This window comes from Didymella exigua, assembly GCF_010094145.1.
Source record: "Didymella exigua CBS 183.55 unplaced genomic scaffold M421scaffold_4, whole genome shotgun sequence".
NCBI classification, from domain to species: domain Eukaryota; kingdom Fungi; phylum Ascomycota; class Dothideomycetes; order Pleosporales; family Didymellaceae; genus Didymella; species Didymella exigua.
This window is the reverse complement of record NW_022984778.1, coordinates 420,380-434,297: the sequence shown is the minus strand read 5'-3', so window position 1 is coordinate 434,297 and position 13,918 is coordinate 420,380. Positions and strand designations below refer to the sequence as shown.

General features: G+C 51.7%; 5 protein-coding genes across 5 annotated transcripts; 3 read left to right on the top strand and 2 right to left on the bottom strand.

The window, feature by feature from the left end:
- Positions 1–273: 273 nt before the first annotated feature.
- Positions 274–2,178, bottom strand: M421DRAFT_285609 (uncharacterized protein). Its single transcript, XM_033588967.1, has 2 exons — positions 1,934–2,178; positions 274–1,886 (listed from the first exon to the last, which is right to left on the bottom strand). The coding sequence occupies exons 1-2, from the start codon at positions 1,956–1,958 to the stop codon at positions 439–441; spliced, it is 1,473 nt and encodes a 490-aa protein (XP_033452407.1). The 5' UTR covers positions 1,959–2,178; the 3' UTR covers positions 274–438.
- A 1,652-nt stretch (positions 2,179–3,830) lies between these two features.
- Positions 3,831–5,167, bottom strand: M421DRAFT_285538 (DUF924-domain-containing protein). Its single transcript, XM_033588964.1, has one exon. The coding sequence runs from the start codon at positions 4,822–4,824 to the stop codon at positions 3,943–3,945; it is 882 nt and encodes a 293-aa protein (XP_033452406.1). The 5' UTR covers positions 4,825–5,167; the 3' UTR covers positions 3,831–3,942.
- Positions 5,168–5,222: 55 nt separating this feature from the next.
- On the top strand, positions 5,223–5,957 carry M421DRAFT_89510 (putative chaperone; the record flags this gene model as incomplete). Its single annotated transcript, XM_033597773.1, has 1 exon — positions 5,223–5,957. The coding sequence occupies one exon, from the start codon at positions 5,223–5,225 to the stop codon at positions 5,955–5,957; it is 735 nt and encodes a 244-aa protein (XP_033452405.1).
- Positions 5,958–6,208: 251 nt separating this feature from the next.
- Positions 6,209–6,807, top strand: M421DRAFT_1819 (cytidine deaminase; the record flags this gene model as incomplete). The annotated part of the gene is made up of 2 exons (XM_033587898.1): positions 6,209–6,341; positions 6,395–6,807. 2 exons carry the CDS (start codon positions 6,209–6,211, stop codon positions 6,805–6,807), a joined length of 546 nt encoding a protein of 181 aa, XP_033452404.1.
- Positions 6,808–7,011: 204 nt separating this feature from the next.
- Positions 7,012–8,347, top strand: M421DRAFT_285548 (NAD(P)-binding protein). The gene is made up of 3 exons (XM_033588965.1): positions 7,012–7,280; positions 7,338–7,407; positions 7,555–8,347. Exons 1-3 carry the CDS (start codon positions 7,215–7,217, stop codon positions 8,334–8,336), a joined length of 918 nt encoding a protein of 305 aa, XP_033452403.1. The 5' UTR covers positions 7,012–7,214; the 3' UTR covers positions 8,337–8,347.
- The last annotated feature ends 5,571 nt before the right edge of the window (positions 8,348–13,918 follow it).

Below are 13,918 nucleotides of genomic sequence, written 5' to 3'. Positions count from 1 at the left end.
ATGTTGAAGTAGGCGCAAGTGGGCTCAGACGTGACGAAAAGGGCAACAAGCAAACAAACAAACACAGAACTATTCGCTTCACCATTCGCACTAGTAGCAGCAAGAACATTCGGCGCCTTAATTAGAATCGTGAATGCAACACAGTAGAACTTATCTCAGCCTAGACCCTATTCTCGCCATGAGTGCATGGTGTTGTATCGTTCCCGTCGTCCGTCAACCTGTGCAATAGAATGATTGAACTTGAACCCTCAAGCAGCCTGTCTCTGCAACGCATGCAATCGGCCCAATGCGACCACAGCAAGGTCTGACGGCTTGGTGTCGCGATGGCAGGAGCCACCATATGAGTGGCTATGAGTAGGCAATCGCACGATGTGTCTGAGGTTTCGGTCTGGCATCCAGAAGGTTCTCGTATGGTGACGACTCCACTAGGCATGGCGATCATTTGCTCAGTCCTGCATCTACCTTGCTGATCCGGTCCTCATAAGCTCTCAGCAGCCTTTCTGTCGCGACAATGTTCAGATTTAGCTGGGCTTGGGTTTCTCTGATGTTCTTAACTGACTCGTTAGTGGCGGCATCCATAAGACCGTGCATCAACCCTTGAGCTTTCAGTTCATCAAACTGGGAAAGCATGTGCTCGATCTGTGCCGCATCAGTCCTGCAGCTCTCCCAACGCTTGCGGATGCGTGCAGCGACCCTCTGTGGTACGTAGCTCTCGTCAAAATCTTCGTTCGAGGTCGACTCGCCTGACGCAGACATTCGTATCTTCGAGATCGCGGTTGGGTCCTCGTTTCTGATCTGGGCAAGTCGCTTACGGGCATCGGCCTGTGCATACGCAATAACAGCCAATCGGACGCTGGTGTGAGTCGCGATACTATTGAGTAGCTGTAGCTCGCGGCGTGTGAGTTCCTTCTCGGGATCTTCCTGTGGTAGCTGGTGCAACTTGTGTTCTTTGGGTGCCAGCTCCTGCCACACGAACGCTAGCTCTTTGACTTCCTCGGCTTGTAGTTTGTTCAAATCTTCCAAATGCTCTTGCAATGCTTCCAGGTCTGTATCCGTTGCGTCCATGCGGTATTGTCGGTGGCCGCCCTCGTAGTCAGGTGCTGCTAGCTCGTCCATTTCGAACTCGGCCAGCATGACGACGAATCGCTTTGCGTGCCCCTGCTGGATCTTCATCTGTCGCATAGCCTCCACCTGCGCATCTTTGTGGCCATGAACGGCTGGAGCACTGCCGGAATTCCCCGGTCCTGACAAGCCTCCGAATGGCTTGCTCAGTATCCGCATGAGGGGGCTGTCGCCAGTGTCCGACATCAGCAATGCCTGTCCGAACCGCGAGAGCGACGCTTTCGCTCTCTCGTCCTGCGAAAGCCGCTGATAATGTGCTCGCCTTTGCATCGTAAGTGCCCATTCTATGCGTTGCGCCTGGAGTGGCGCGAATGCCCACTCTGCTGTTTTCGCTCCGATAGCACAACCCGCGATTGTAGCACCGAAGAACCGGGACATGCCAGTGGCACCGGGAAGCATTCGTGGGTTCGATGCAATCAGAAGCCCGATCGCGCCTCCAAAAAGAGAGGCATCTTCCAGAGTCCACTGTTTTGTTCGCTCCCATAGCTTGAAGGGCTTGGGGTCTTCTAATCCATCCAGCTTGAACACACCCCGATTGAGCTCATGTCTCCCGTACATACCCAATGCTGTTAACGCTCCGTCGGTCAATCCACAGAAGGCAGCGTTACGTAGGAAGGTGCCGGGTCGTGCCAGCCCAAGTATGGAAGTGAATGCTGTAAAGCCAGTAGCGATGAGACAGGCGCGAAACGGAGAGTAAATCAGAGACGGTTCTGCGGCGGAGAAACCAAGGCGTGGTCTGCGCGTGAGAGCATGCTGGTCGTCGCCTACGTGATGTCAGTTACTACACGAGGTTTCCTGGGACATGTCATACCAGCAGGCACACACAGGCGCACCATATTGCGTTTTTAGTCCTCTAGATTGGTCAATGTGACTGCGGTGGTGCTGGGATCCCTATGGAGGTCGACACCGAGCATTGCGGTGTAGAGTCCAGCTCGATACGTTGACGTCGCCGATTCGAAATCCTACCAGTTCCACAGTCTAGCGCAACTGGCATCGCAATCGCGCAGGGTCCTGTGGCGACTGAGCTTGACATATGAAGGGGGATCGCCCCGACAGAGCGAATTTAACAAATACTGGACATTTGGAACCCTGCAACCCTCTTTCCTGGCATATCGCAGGATCCTGAATGATCAGTGTTGTGTGAAGTGATCGTTGTGCTGTTCGGCTCATTCAAAACGTTAATGAGCGGGCGGACGCAACACCGAGGTTTGCCAGAGAAGCCACACCTCCACCCCCAGCCTGGAAAATCAACGGATGGAGTTACATTCTGGTGCTTACTACAAAAGTTGCAGAGCTGAGTGAGTTCTTTCCAAAGAATCTCGGTTGAAAGAAGGAGCTGTGAGTGAGGGAAACCGAAGTAGTACAGTTGCGGCTACCCCTAGCCTAGCCCTGACGAAAGCCGAACAATGGTTGCCCATCTCAAAGGCTGTCCTCTGAAGTACAAACAATCGCAGTTCCATCAATTTACGTCCACCCCTTGACTTTTCAGTTGCAGTCCACTCTTGGTACCTAGCTTTCCGAGGTCCTGGAGGCCCATACTCGACAATCAACGGTCAATTCCTCTCCAAACCTCGTATTCTGATGTTTGTCGATTCCCTCTATGACATTCCGGAGCGTGCCATACAACAATTGAAGTTCATCGAACGTCAAACCCCCATTCCTTCGATTCTCTGCTTTAGGACATGAAATCACAACGGTGCTTCTTATCTGTTGACAGCATTATCAAGCTACGATGTCCCCACTAGGGCCCGGAGCCTGTGAATTCTGCAACTCTGAGCTTACAGCCCTTCGAGCGCTTCAATGCGCGTTGGACAAAATTTTTGTTGGTAATATTTATTAACTATTAGTCCATACTTTCATCAAGAACTACAACAAGTAGTACACGGTCCTGTGGTGTAAGTCACTCCACGTCAAACCTGTTACAACAAGCATCTAACGTTCTATTAGCTAGTGGTATGATTCTCGCTTAGGGTAACTAAGCTTTCTTGCGAGAGGCCCCGCGTTCGAGTCGCGGCAGGACCCTTTTTTGTAACTTGTGAAGTTTGGGAATGGGCTGAGGAACGACTTTTTGTGCTAGAACAACAAGGACACGGACCGGCAGACTCAAGACGGCTAAGAACGACTCGAACACATTTGGAAATGTGGAGTTTGAGTTCTCACATGTTTTAGGAAACACAAGGTCAATATGTGGAGGAAGAGGCCGAGCATTGCAGACCGCAGTAAACTCATTCAATCGCGAAGGACGCGTATCTAAACTCTGACTGTCTCAAGTAATTCAGGCTCTACGACCATTTTTTTCTCTACTACCTGAGAGACTGACTGCTTTGATTCGCTTGCAGGCTGGAGTGACAGATGTATTTTTTCGACTGTGTTGGATAGCGCAAAGGAACATGCTTAACAGTCTGACATTGTATTGGAAGCGGGTATGATGCTAACGTAGAGCGGTCCTAATATTTGGCACTACGGGAGCGTAGTACGATGGTTTATTGCTATCCACCGTTCTTTGCACTGCATCTGTTTGAAACGGTTCGTTCACATACTGCCTCCATAACGGTCCGATGTACGAAAGATATAGATGTTTTGTTTGAGCGCTAGGTCGCCAGCTCCAAGCACAACATTTCGGATTTGATGCACTGCTCTCAATGAGAGATATCAATGTTTATAGGCACTGTAGCCAACTAAGCCAATTTCAATTGGCGAATGTCTCTGCATGCTTGCTGAAAACCGCTTGTACATTTGTAGCAAGATGAACCAAGACCTCTTGTCAGGGTAGCTTTTGAAGAAAATGAGCTCCTTCGTAAGATGGTTGACATTGAGTATCTACAACTCCTCCTTCTCCTTCTCTTTGTCCTGCGCAACTCCAAATGTCGCGCCGCCTTCTGACATGAACTTGATCTCTTCATCTGTGCTCTTCCGCCCCAGGGCGCCGTTCCGATGCGGATATCTTCCAAACTTATCGATGATTTCCCGGTGCTTCCTCTCCGCCTTGAGCTGCCCCTCGAGCAACTTCTTCGACGCGGCGCATCCGACCTGGCCATCCAAATCGACCTGCAGATCATCGAGCAATTCATCCAGCTGCTTGTGCACCTCGACGTCCTCCGAGTGACACAGCGGCATGTAGAACCACATCCTATGCGCCATCGAATTGCGCCAGAGTGGATGCTGGTCGGGTCGTGGTATAGGACTCGCGGGCGAGAAGAGCGTGCGAATGAATGCTTGCGATATCCTGTCGTAGTGCGTGTACACCTTGATAAGACCTTCGTTTGTGCGGAAGATGTTGCGCGGCATCTGGTCGAGGAGGATGGCGATACCCAGCGCTGCCGAAGCTGCTTCTGCGCCATCGCCTTTCGAATCATTCTTTGCAAGCGAGCTCAATTGGAACAGAAAGGGCTCGGCGGTCGGTGTAGCGAGCTTTGCAGGGCCAATGGCATCGAGTGCATTGAGGAAGTTGTCGCTGCATTTCTTGTCGAGGGCGAGTCGTTCGTCTGATGTGCCCATGAACCATATGCGCACGAGGTCCATGTTGACTTCTTCGCCATTGGGATTCACTCCGCCGAGCCAGACATCTTGAACTCTTTGATAGAGTGCAGGGTTGAAGATATTCTTGTCCAGCGCGAACGAAGACGTTGCACGAGCGTGCAGAGGAATCGAGGAGAGGGCAAAGCAACGCGTTGCTGCGCGTAGGGGAGGACGGGCGAGCATTTTAAATTAGTGGCGACAGCTTCAGCTTGATAGCAGTAGCCCGCGCCGATAGCGTGAAGATGTACAGTCGTCAGACCTCGCGCTTTGCGCCCTCCAGCGATTGCTCAGGATCGTCTGGTTCTTCATGGCCATAGCTCAACGGAGGAACCTTTCGAGTGGTCTACAAATAGACCCATTTGAAAAAAATGAGATTTGTCTCCTGTTCAACAAGGAAATTCATCGAAAATTAGGGGCTGATGAGAGATTTGAAGAGTTTTTGCAGCACGATGCTCATCATCGAAGATGACGTAACGCTAGTTATGGGTTTGCCGCCGAGGCTCCGCGTATAATCATGGAGTCGGTTTCTAGACATCGCATTCCTCTATCTACAACATCTTCCCAAACCTTCGACTCAAAAGATGCATTCATTACCCCGAGCAGCTAGAAAAGGGCTCCGAACGGCCCTGGCCGCTAGCAAGACCGGCACTGCTCAATCGACTGCCACACCATGTGTTTTCTGTGCCAACAGCGCATCGCTGCAGATATCTTCGCGCCGCTATCAGTCGACGTCAAATGCTCGTGAAGAGCCCTTCAAAGCTCCGCCAGGGTCACCGCAAACACAAACGCATTACTCGTTCTTTCCCAAATCGATATCGGCCGGCGCACCACCAGAGGGGCCCTTCAGCATTGATCTCAATGCCATGAAGCGGGAGTTCTTGCAACTCCAAGCTAAGGCGCATCCTGATTTGCACCCACAAGAAGACAAGAAGAGGGCAGAAGCTACATCTGCGCGGATCAACGAAGCTTACAAAACGTTGCAGTCGCCGCTGCACCGCGCACAATATCTTCTCTCGCAGCGCGGCATTGAAACTGCGGAGGATGAGACAGCAAAGGTTGATGATCCAGAACTACTCATGGAGGTTTTGGAAGCAAGAGAACAGATAGAAGAGGCAGAGTCAGAGGAGGATCTTGTTGGAATGAAGGATGAGAACGAAGTCAGGATACAAGAGAGCATCAAGGCGCTCGAGCAAGCTTTCGCGGCGGACGATGTGGAAACAGCGAAGAGCGAGACAATTAAGCTGCGGTACTGGATGAACATCAGTGAGAGTATTGCGAACTGGGAGAAGGGAAAGCCGGTGGTTCTCGAGCACTAGATGACGCAATCCTTCATCGACCCCGAGTTACCCTGCATCGGCCTTCCTGAGACAGCTCAACACAGCTTCACATCCCCTTGGAATACTGTGATACATTCAAGATGCATTTGATAGTGGTTCGGCGACCTCCGGACCAGCCGACCGACAAAGGCAGCTCCCCGCGCACAAGCCTCGGTCAGCCCCACCAAGTCCATCATCGATAAAGCTGCCCGCGACGCGTCGCTTCTCGCTTTTCTTCCTTCCCCTTCACAATGTCCACGACCTCCTTCAAACCGGTCGCTGCTGAGCCTGTCGACGAGCAGAATGGGTTGATCTACGGCGTCTCTGCGCAGGAGCTGGAGATCATCGGCGGGCAAGCCATTGACGCAAAAGCCAAAGCTTACTGTATGTACAATTTCCGAGTACCAAAATTGCATTATACTTATATGATCGTGCAGGTCCATACTCTCTCTTCCGTGTAGGTGCATCACTTCTCCTCCGCCAGTCGACGACATCCGAGCCAGCCACCATCGAGGGCGCAAACGTCGAAAACGCCGCATACCCAGTAGGAACATGCGCTGAGCGCGTCGCCTTCGGTACAGCTGTAGTTCAGGGCCACAAGCTTGGGTCTTTCAAGGCCGTTGCTGTGGCCACAGACATCGACGACTTCTGCTCGCCGTGTGGCATGTGCAGGCAGTTCTTGAGAGAATTCTTGAGCCTGGAGACACCCATTTTCATGTTCAACAAGGAGGGAAAATACATTGTGCGGACGATGGGCGAGCTGCTGCCGCTGAGCTTTGGGCCCGATGTGCTGCCGCCGAGAGAGCAGTTGAAGAAGGAGAGGGAGGGAGACAAGGCGAAGGCCGCGTGAGCTTGCCCGTGGAATACAACATGTGAATCGCAACTAAACACCCCATATACCAAAATCACACCCCAAAGCTTTGAAAAGCATGCCCGAATCAAACCTCGACGATTGAAGCTATGTGTCGATCCCAGCTCTTATGTAAAGCTCCCTTCCACTTGCGGCACCCCCGCGGCCAACAGCCCACCAACCCACCAAACGCATCATGCAGCCGTTATCGTCTCTTATCTCATACCACGACCTCGACCAACAATTGCTCGCGCATTATGCATTTCCGCGCTCCGGAGATATGTGAATGACATGATTGCTTCTGCCGCCTGCTGTGTACCTGATCTTGGATTAACAAAAACAATGCAGCCCCTCAATCGCACGGCACTTCTTGTGCTTGCATACCTAACCCACAATAAGGAACCAACATGGCAGCACCAAATGGAACGAGCGATTCGGAACATTTCTCACCATATAGACCGGATGGTAAACTTGTAAGTACGAAGAGGTACAATGTTTGGATCGGACATGATCTAATGCAGGTGTTTTAGTACGGCTTTGTCTGTGTAGTCACAGGCGCAGCTCAGCCTGTGGGAAAGGCAATCGTTGCTGAGCTTGCAGGTATGTCACTTTTGAACGTGACCGCTCGTTCTCATCGTGTCTTTCCAGCGAGGGCTTCTGCACTTTCACTATGGCTCGCAGCATGAGGAACTTTTCTAAATGCTGCATAGGGCAACTCAGATTTAGCCTTTTACTGACGAATCCCAGCTCACGGCGCGGCGTGCATATACGCCTGCTCCTCTCTCCCCGATGAGCCTTACGCCGAGCTTGCCTCTAGCATTAATGCTCAGTACCCCAATACCAAAGTGATCGGCTACCCCTACAAGATCACCTCGGAAGAAGACACGCTCGCGCTCATCGACGACGTGCTCAACTCCTGGGGCCGCCTCGACATCTGGACGTCATCGACCGGCCTCCTCGGTCCACCATCAATCACCACCACCAGCCCCAAAGACCTCTATGCTGCCTTCGAAACAAATGCCATGCCCGCTTTCTTCGCGCTCAAGTACGCACCAGCTGCTATGCAGAAGACCACACCAAAGGGCAGCTACCCTAATGCCGCGCCAAAGGATGCTCCATATGGGAGTATCATTGTGGTTACCTCCGTTGCAGGCACGTACGGCGGGTGCTGGGCGCCTGCGTTCACAATGGCATCGCACGCCGCGCTCGGCGTGGTGAAGTCCGGCGTGACAGTACTTAAAGGCACAGGCGTACGAATCAACGCTATCGCAGCCGGACAGATCGATGTGGGCGTGGATCTCAGAGGTAGTGGGTTGAAGGAGATGGAGAGTGGGCAGTTTCCGCCTGCGGCGCTGCAGGACAAGGACGTCCAGAAGAGGACTATTGGGCTTGAGAGGGCGGGCAGGCCGGAGGAGGTGGCAAGAGTGGCTGGCTTTTTGGCTAGTGGCTTTAGTAGCTATATTACGGGAGCGGAGATGAGGGTTGATGGTGGTGCTGGGGTAATGAACCCGCTGACAGTGCCTGTGTAGAAGCCAATGGACACCACTGGCTCAGTCTGATGCTTTCCTTCCACCATAAAGATGGTCTGCAGCAAGACTGGACACATGCTTGACGACCGAGAGTATAATGATGTTATTAGTATAAGCTAGCAGGATTAATGTCGTCTTCGAAGGCCAGGCTTTGACCGTTGTGGCGGGCCTTCTTAAGGTACGAGCGACCCGTTCGACTACCAGACTGATATCAGAATACACAAGACTGAATGTTACAGGTCGTTTCATTGCGAACCCCTTCCTTGACCTGAAGCTGTGCTCGTCGTCCGTCTTGAAGGAGTGCAACCTTTACTCGAGTGACACGCTTGTCCTTTTCGCCTCTTGCCGGACCTAAGTGTGAAGGTTTTCGTAACATCGAGCCCGTACACGACGCAATTGTCTATCTTAGAGCTGCTATAAGTCTTAGTGGCGACATCGCTAGGACAGCTATTGATCGTCTAATTGAATATCTCTACGCAGCGCTGCTCCGCGATCTCCCCGCTGTCGCGCAAGATGCACCAAGGATCGGCCGCGTTCCAAGTCGCATAAGTGAACATTTCCGCAGCGATGGCTTCATAAGGTATTTGCACTGCTAACTGCTTGGTTTTGTCGAGAATAACACCACTAAACAGCCTGCTGGCTTCGATGATATTTTGCTTGGTGAATGTGGTCTCGATGGCGGCGACCGGGGAAACAAAGATGAGTTCGAAGCGATACTTAAGCAAGGCGACATCTTGTAGGGAGGTGTCTCTGCTATCCTACGCCGCAGGCCCTTTCCCAGTATGTTCCTCAATCTTTTTGAGCCAGTCTGCACGCTTCTCGAGGTATTCCTTGGGGTACTTCCAGTCATCGATGAGCTTGGATACCTCGATTGTGGGTGGGCATGTGCTGATGGAGTCACCGCTTGTGCATGGCTTGTCTCCCTTGACCGAGTCCTCGATGAAATAACCTAGCGGTGTGCGTACTCCAAACTAGCTTTCGGTAATGATCGGAGACCTGAGCTGGATGTGGCAGAAACAATGTTCGTCCGCCAGGACCGTCATCGATTCCTTGTCCATTGTATGGACGAGGCAAATAGAGATACTTGTCACCCAATGTCTTCTGTACGGCCTTTGCGAGGGTATAGAATGGTCTTGGAAAAGTCCTTGTCTAACATGAGGTTTCTAGTCTATGGCTTATGATCACTGTTGGTGCACTTCTTGTCCCAGTCGTCACATCGTACGTAGACTTTCCACTTGAACGGAGTCAGAGTCCACTTCTTCTTTCGATCAGAGGGACAATAAGGGAAGGACCTGTTCGCATGCGACACACTAGAATAGTGCTTCGAGCCGGATATCACGAGAGACTACCTCATTGCATGGGCCGAGAATGAGGGAGTGGCTTGCTATGTGCCGATCGTGGAGACTGAGAAGCAGTGCGAAATGCGGATGAAGTTCTATAACGCTATCACGATGGAGGACCGCTGCCACAGCATCTGAGGTCCTGGAGGCAAGTGGTGCAGGTGTAGTACTGAGTGTCCAGTACTTAAAGATCTCAAGGGAGTATTTGCAGGCCGAGACGGACATGGATGCATAGATGTCTTTTAAGCTTTCGAACCAGATAGACCTCCTGTGCAGTCGCACAACGCCCTGACATGTGCGGACATGCATGTAATGACCGCAACGTACACTCGACTCGGCATGCTCGGTATGTAGCCTCGTTCCGCGCCTAGTATACATCCACTCTTGATGGCGCCTCATCTCTTGCTCTCTTTTCATGACGCTCTGCCAGCGTGCGGGCCACCTATAGCACGATCTCGAATAAGAGAGCATTTCTGACTCCCCTTCAATGCTTCAGGATCCAAAAAAACCTCCTATCCACCCCCTAGAGGTACCTGAACAGGCTTTACAGCGAAGCAGGCGGCGTGGTGGGAGGGTATACGATCGACAAATACGAGGTTGCTTCGCGGCGGGGTTATCAGCTCAGGCAAACAAACAGTGGTTCTGAGGCGCATTGCCTCATCATTCAATAAAGCCAAGCCGCTCCATCGCAGGATGACGACGCAATCGACCAGAATTCGTAGTGTGAACGTCGCCAGAAGTCCGTCATAAAGCAGCACATAATGCTCAATGCGGAATTCAATATCTGGTCGCTATACTGTCGTACACTGAAGATGCCGGAAGTGGCAGGTTTGCAAAAAGTGTCGATGACCGTCAATATATTGGCTCCATCATTCAAAAGGACCAGATCGTCCTCACCGCATGTCACTGGCTCCGCGGCGGGACGACGCTCCACAGCAAGTGCGAACGTGCAAGGATGGCAGCCGCTTTTGATAATACAGAGAGGTCAGTAAAGATCAATCGGTGAAGCCACGAGGATGAAGTCGACAAAACTGCTCGACACCCTGCAGCGCTCGCTCGCGACAACGCGACCCACTAGGTACCGTGTCCGTGCGCACAACGCCCGGAGTCGAACAACGCCCGGAGCACAATATTTACACCAAACTTCAACGCGTAATAACTCAACCACCATGACAGGAATTTCAGATGCGCTTGCAGATATCAAAAACCTAAATCTAGGAGTCAAATCTATATGCACACACATTGCAGAAAAACATGGTGTTGATCGCTCTACGTTGCGTGCAGGGTCCCCAACGCGTTGCCCACGAAAACAAGCGCAAACTCAACAACCAACAGGAAGCAGATCTATTTAAGTATATAGAAGAGCTGTCAGCGCGTCACTTACCACCTACAAGGCGTATGGTACAAAATTTCGCATCCTGTTGCCTCACAGCCCTGCTCCAATAGCTGGGTCAAGCGATTCCTGCACTGTCACTGCGATTGGCTCACGTCCCAATGGGCCACTGGCATGGACTCCAATCGCCACCACGCTGCGTTAGCGTACAAGTACAAGCTATACTTTAAGCTTCTGCAGCAGAAAATTACTCAGTACAAGCTTGAGCCAGAGCACACATACGATATAGATAAGAAGGGCTTTGCAATAACCTAAACTATCACCGAGTGTCCCACATCACCGAGTGTCCCAAAATCTCTTGGCAGCCTCAACCTATGCTACAACTCCTCAATTTCATCGCTATTAAACAGGGAGCCTGCGTACGTTGTACTGGCATCTAATTCTAAGGACACCTCTGTATCCTTTTTGCACGTTCGCGCATTGTGCCTAGTCCTACTACAGTTCCTACAGCGCTGAAGAGCTGGTTGGGCTAGTTCTTGACCACTACCACTACGAGCCTTCTTGGATCGCTGAGGCGCTATAGATGCCTCAGCAGCTACCTGCGCTGCAGCAGTCCCATACTCCATAGTACCACCCTGCTGAATCCGCTTGCGCTTACGCGATTTTCGCTTGGTCATCTCTGCTAATTGCTCTTCAAGCTCATGGATCCGAGCACGTTGAAGCGCATTTTCATGCAGCATCAGCTCACCACCTTTTATAAGCTGGGAGAAACCAGCCTGAGCTGTAACAGGCGAGCGAGTAAAGGAATCGCGTACAAGCTTTGATTGAGATCCAAACTCATAGGTATTGCTTGGAGTCTTTGACTGCCATGGCGTCTCTAGGAGGAGGGGTTCTGGCGGGGTACGCAGCCGCACTTTAAGGCAATCTAATACAACCTGCGCGTTGATTGGGACTAGCCCTGCTGCCTTAAAAGCCTTTCGACAGTTCTGCTCTGTAAACACGTTAAAAAACGCGTCCTTAAAGGCAGGGAGGAAGCCTTCTTTGTTAATATGGAAGACGCGTTGGCGTGCCAAGTCTCTGACGCGCTGGGAGTACCTGCGCTTCAGCGGCGAGAAGCAGACCACATCAAGCAGCTGGAGGATGTGCGATGAATGGGGGGGCATACAGAGGGTTAGGATCTTGTGTTCAAGGCAGTAGTCCTTGAAATGCTGGTTGAGGTGGCTCTCATGGCCGTCTAAAATGAGCAGCTGGTACCCCCCCACCTGGCGCGTCTTTGTATGCGCGTCAAAGTGCTTCAACCACTCCAGACCAAGCGCGTTGTTTGTCCAGCTGTTCTCAGAGACTGAGAGCTTCTAATTACGCGGTATTGAAGCCTCCTTGTACCAGGCAGAGATGTGGACGCGTCCCTTGTAGATGATGAAGGGCGGGGTCGCGTACCCAGCAGCGCAGATGCTCTGGATAACTGTAACCCACTCGCGATCGCCTGGCTGAACAAGCGCAGGTCGGGCGCGTCTCTCTGCACCTGTGACGACCTTCATAGAGCCAATCACGCCCATCTGGAAGCCAGTCTCATCAAAGTTGTGCACGTTGTTATTGTGGACGCCATACTTGGCTTTGGTCTCCTCCACCAGCTTAAACCACGCGCCAATTATCTCTGGATCCTCCTGGAGTATTCTCTGCCTATCCTTTGCTCGATTGAAGGCCATTTTGAGCTCAGGCGAGCGCGTTACAAAGCGATCAGCCCAGCACTTGCCAATAGGCTTGCCACCGCGTACAGCCAGCAGTTTATCAGCCATATCTGCCACCTCGCACAGCTGGGGCGCAAATCCTCGCAAGTCGAGGTCGAGTATGTATCGGATGATCGTCTGCTGTTCAGTCGCAGTGAGCTTCTGGCAGTTGGGGGCAGCTTCTGCGCGAAATGTGAGTCCTTGGACGCGACGAGAGAGTGTACAGCGATCAACGTTAAATGCCTCTGCAGCAGCCCAGTGGCTTCGGAATTGTCCAGATTTCAAGGCTTCAATAGCAAGCTGAAGCCTCCCTTCATGTTCAAGTAATAACGCGTTTGGTAGTTGAGGCATGTTAGAGAGAGAGAGTAGGTAGAGGGCTTGGCAAGTTTTGGGACACTCGGTGATGTGGGACACTCGGTGATAGTTTAGGTTAGAGGTGCTGGGTAGAAGTAAACATGTGTTTAGCAGGCATCAATATAAGAAGGAGGTTAGGCAGACTTGTTAAGATAGCTCACGTGAGTAGGTGAGCCTCTTAGCTACTATCTGCGCTAATGGTACTGCTCTTCCCCTAGGCATTATCTTTGCGTTAAAGAACTCTACTATACAGACATCGCTAGGTAGCGGATATCCACCCAGGAAAGCACTTAGTTCACGTTGCATTTTCGCCCTCAGGATGGACAAACAATGAGATAGGATTAGCCTAGCTCGAGCAGGTGTTTAACTGTTACACTAAGCCAAAGGCGCAGTCAAACTTAATAATAGGTGTCTAGAACACTCCACCAAGAAATCTCGTGATAATTGCTTTTGTGTGTGGCTCTACAGCTTCATTTGAGTGGTGTTGAGCAGGATGATTTTCGTGCACAGGCCCGGGGCGGTGAAACACGGTAAACCAGCCACTTCGGTCTTCTCTCGTGAGTTCTTCTGCCTCACCCCTACCCATAATTCGGGCCACGCTAGCTGCACGTCCCATCCACAGCGCCTATATAAACCCTCCTCCGGTCGCCCCATTCTCAAGTATCATACTTACCTTTTCGGGAGGGAGGAAGTTCAAGGTTTCTTCCTTCTACTCGAATCAGCTGCATAGCACAGCGCGGACTGGTTTGGGTATGGATCTCCTTCGGGGGCTCCACCGGAGCAATTTTTGCTGGCTGCCTATAATGGCTTTTTCATTGATGTCGCTGC

Excerpts from the sequence above, each read along its gene's own strand:
- M421DRAFT_285609 (XM_033588967.1), bottom strand. The coding sequence starts at position 1,958 with ATGGTGCGCCTGTGTGTGCCTGCTG. Across the intron at positions 1,887-1,933 it reads GCGCCTGTGTGTGCCTGCTG|GCGACGACCAGCATGCTCTC; the intron begins GTATGACATGTC and ends GACATCACGTAG.
- M421DRAFT_285538 (XM_033588964.1), bottom strand. The coding sequence starts at position 4,824 with ATGCTCGCCCGTCCTCCCCTACGCGCAGCAACGCGTTGCTTTGCCCTC.
- M421DRAFT_285548 (XM_033588965.1), top strand. The coding sequence starts at position 7,215 with ATGGCAGCACCAAATGGAACGAGCGATTCGGAACATTTCTCACCATAT. Across the intron at positions 7,281-7,337 it reads ATAGACCGGATGGTAAACTT|TACGGCTTTGTCTGTGTAGT; the intron begins GTAAGTACGAAG and ends CAGGTGTTTTAG. Across the intron at positions 7,408-7,554 it reads AATCGTTGCTGAGCTTGCAG|CTCACGGCGCGGCGTGCATA; the intron begins GTATGTCACTTT and ends GACGAATCCCAG.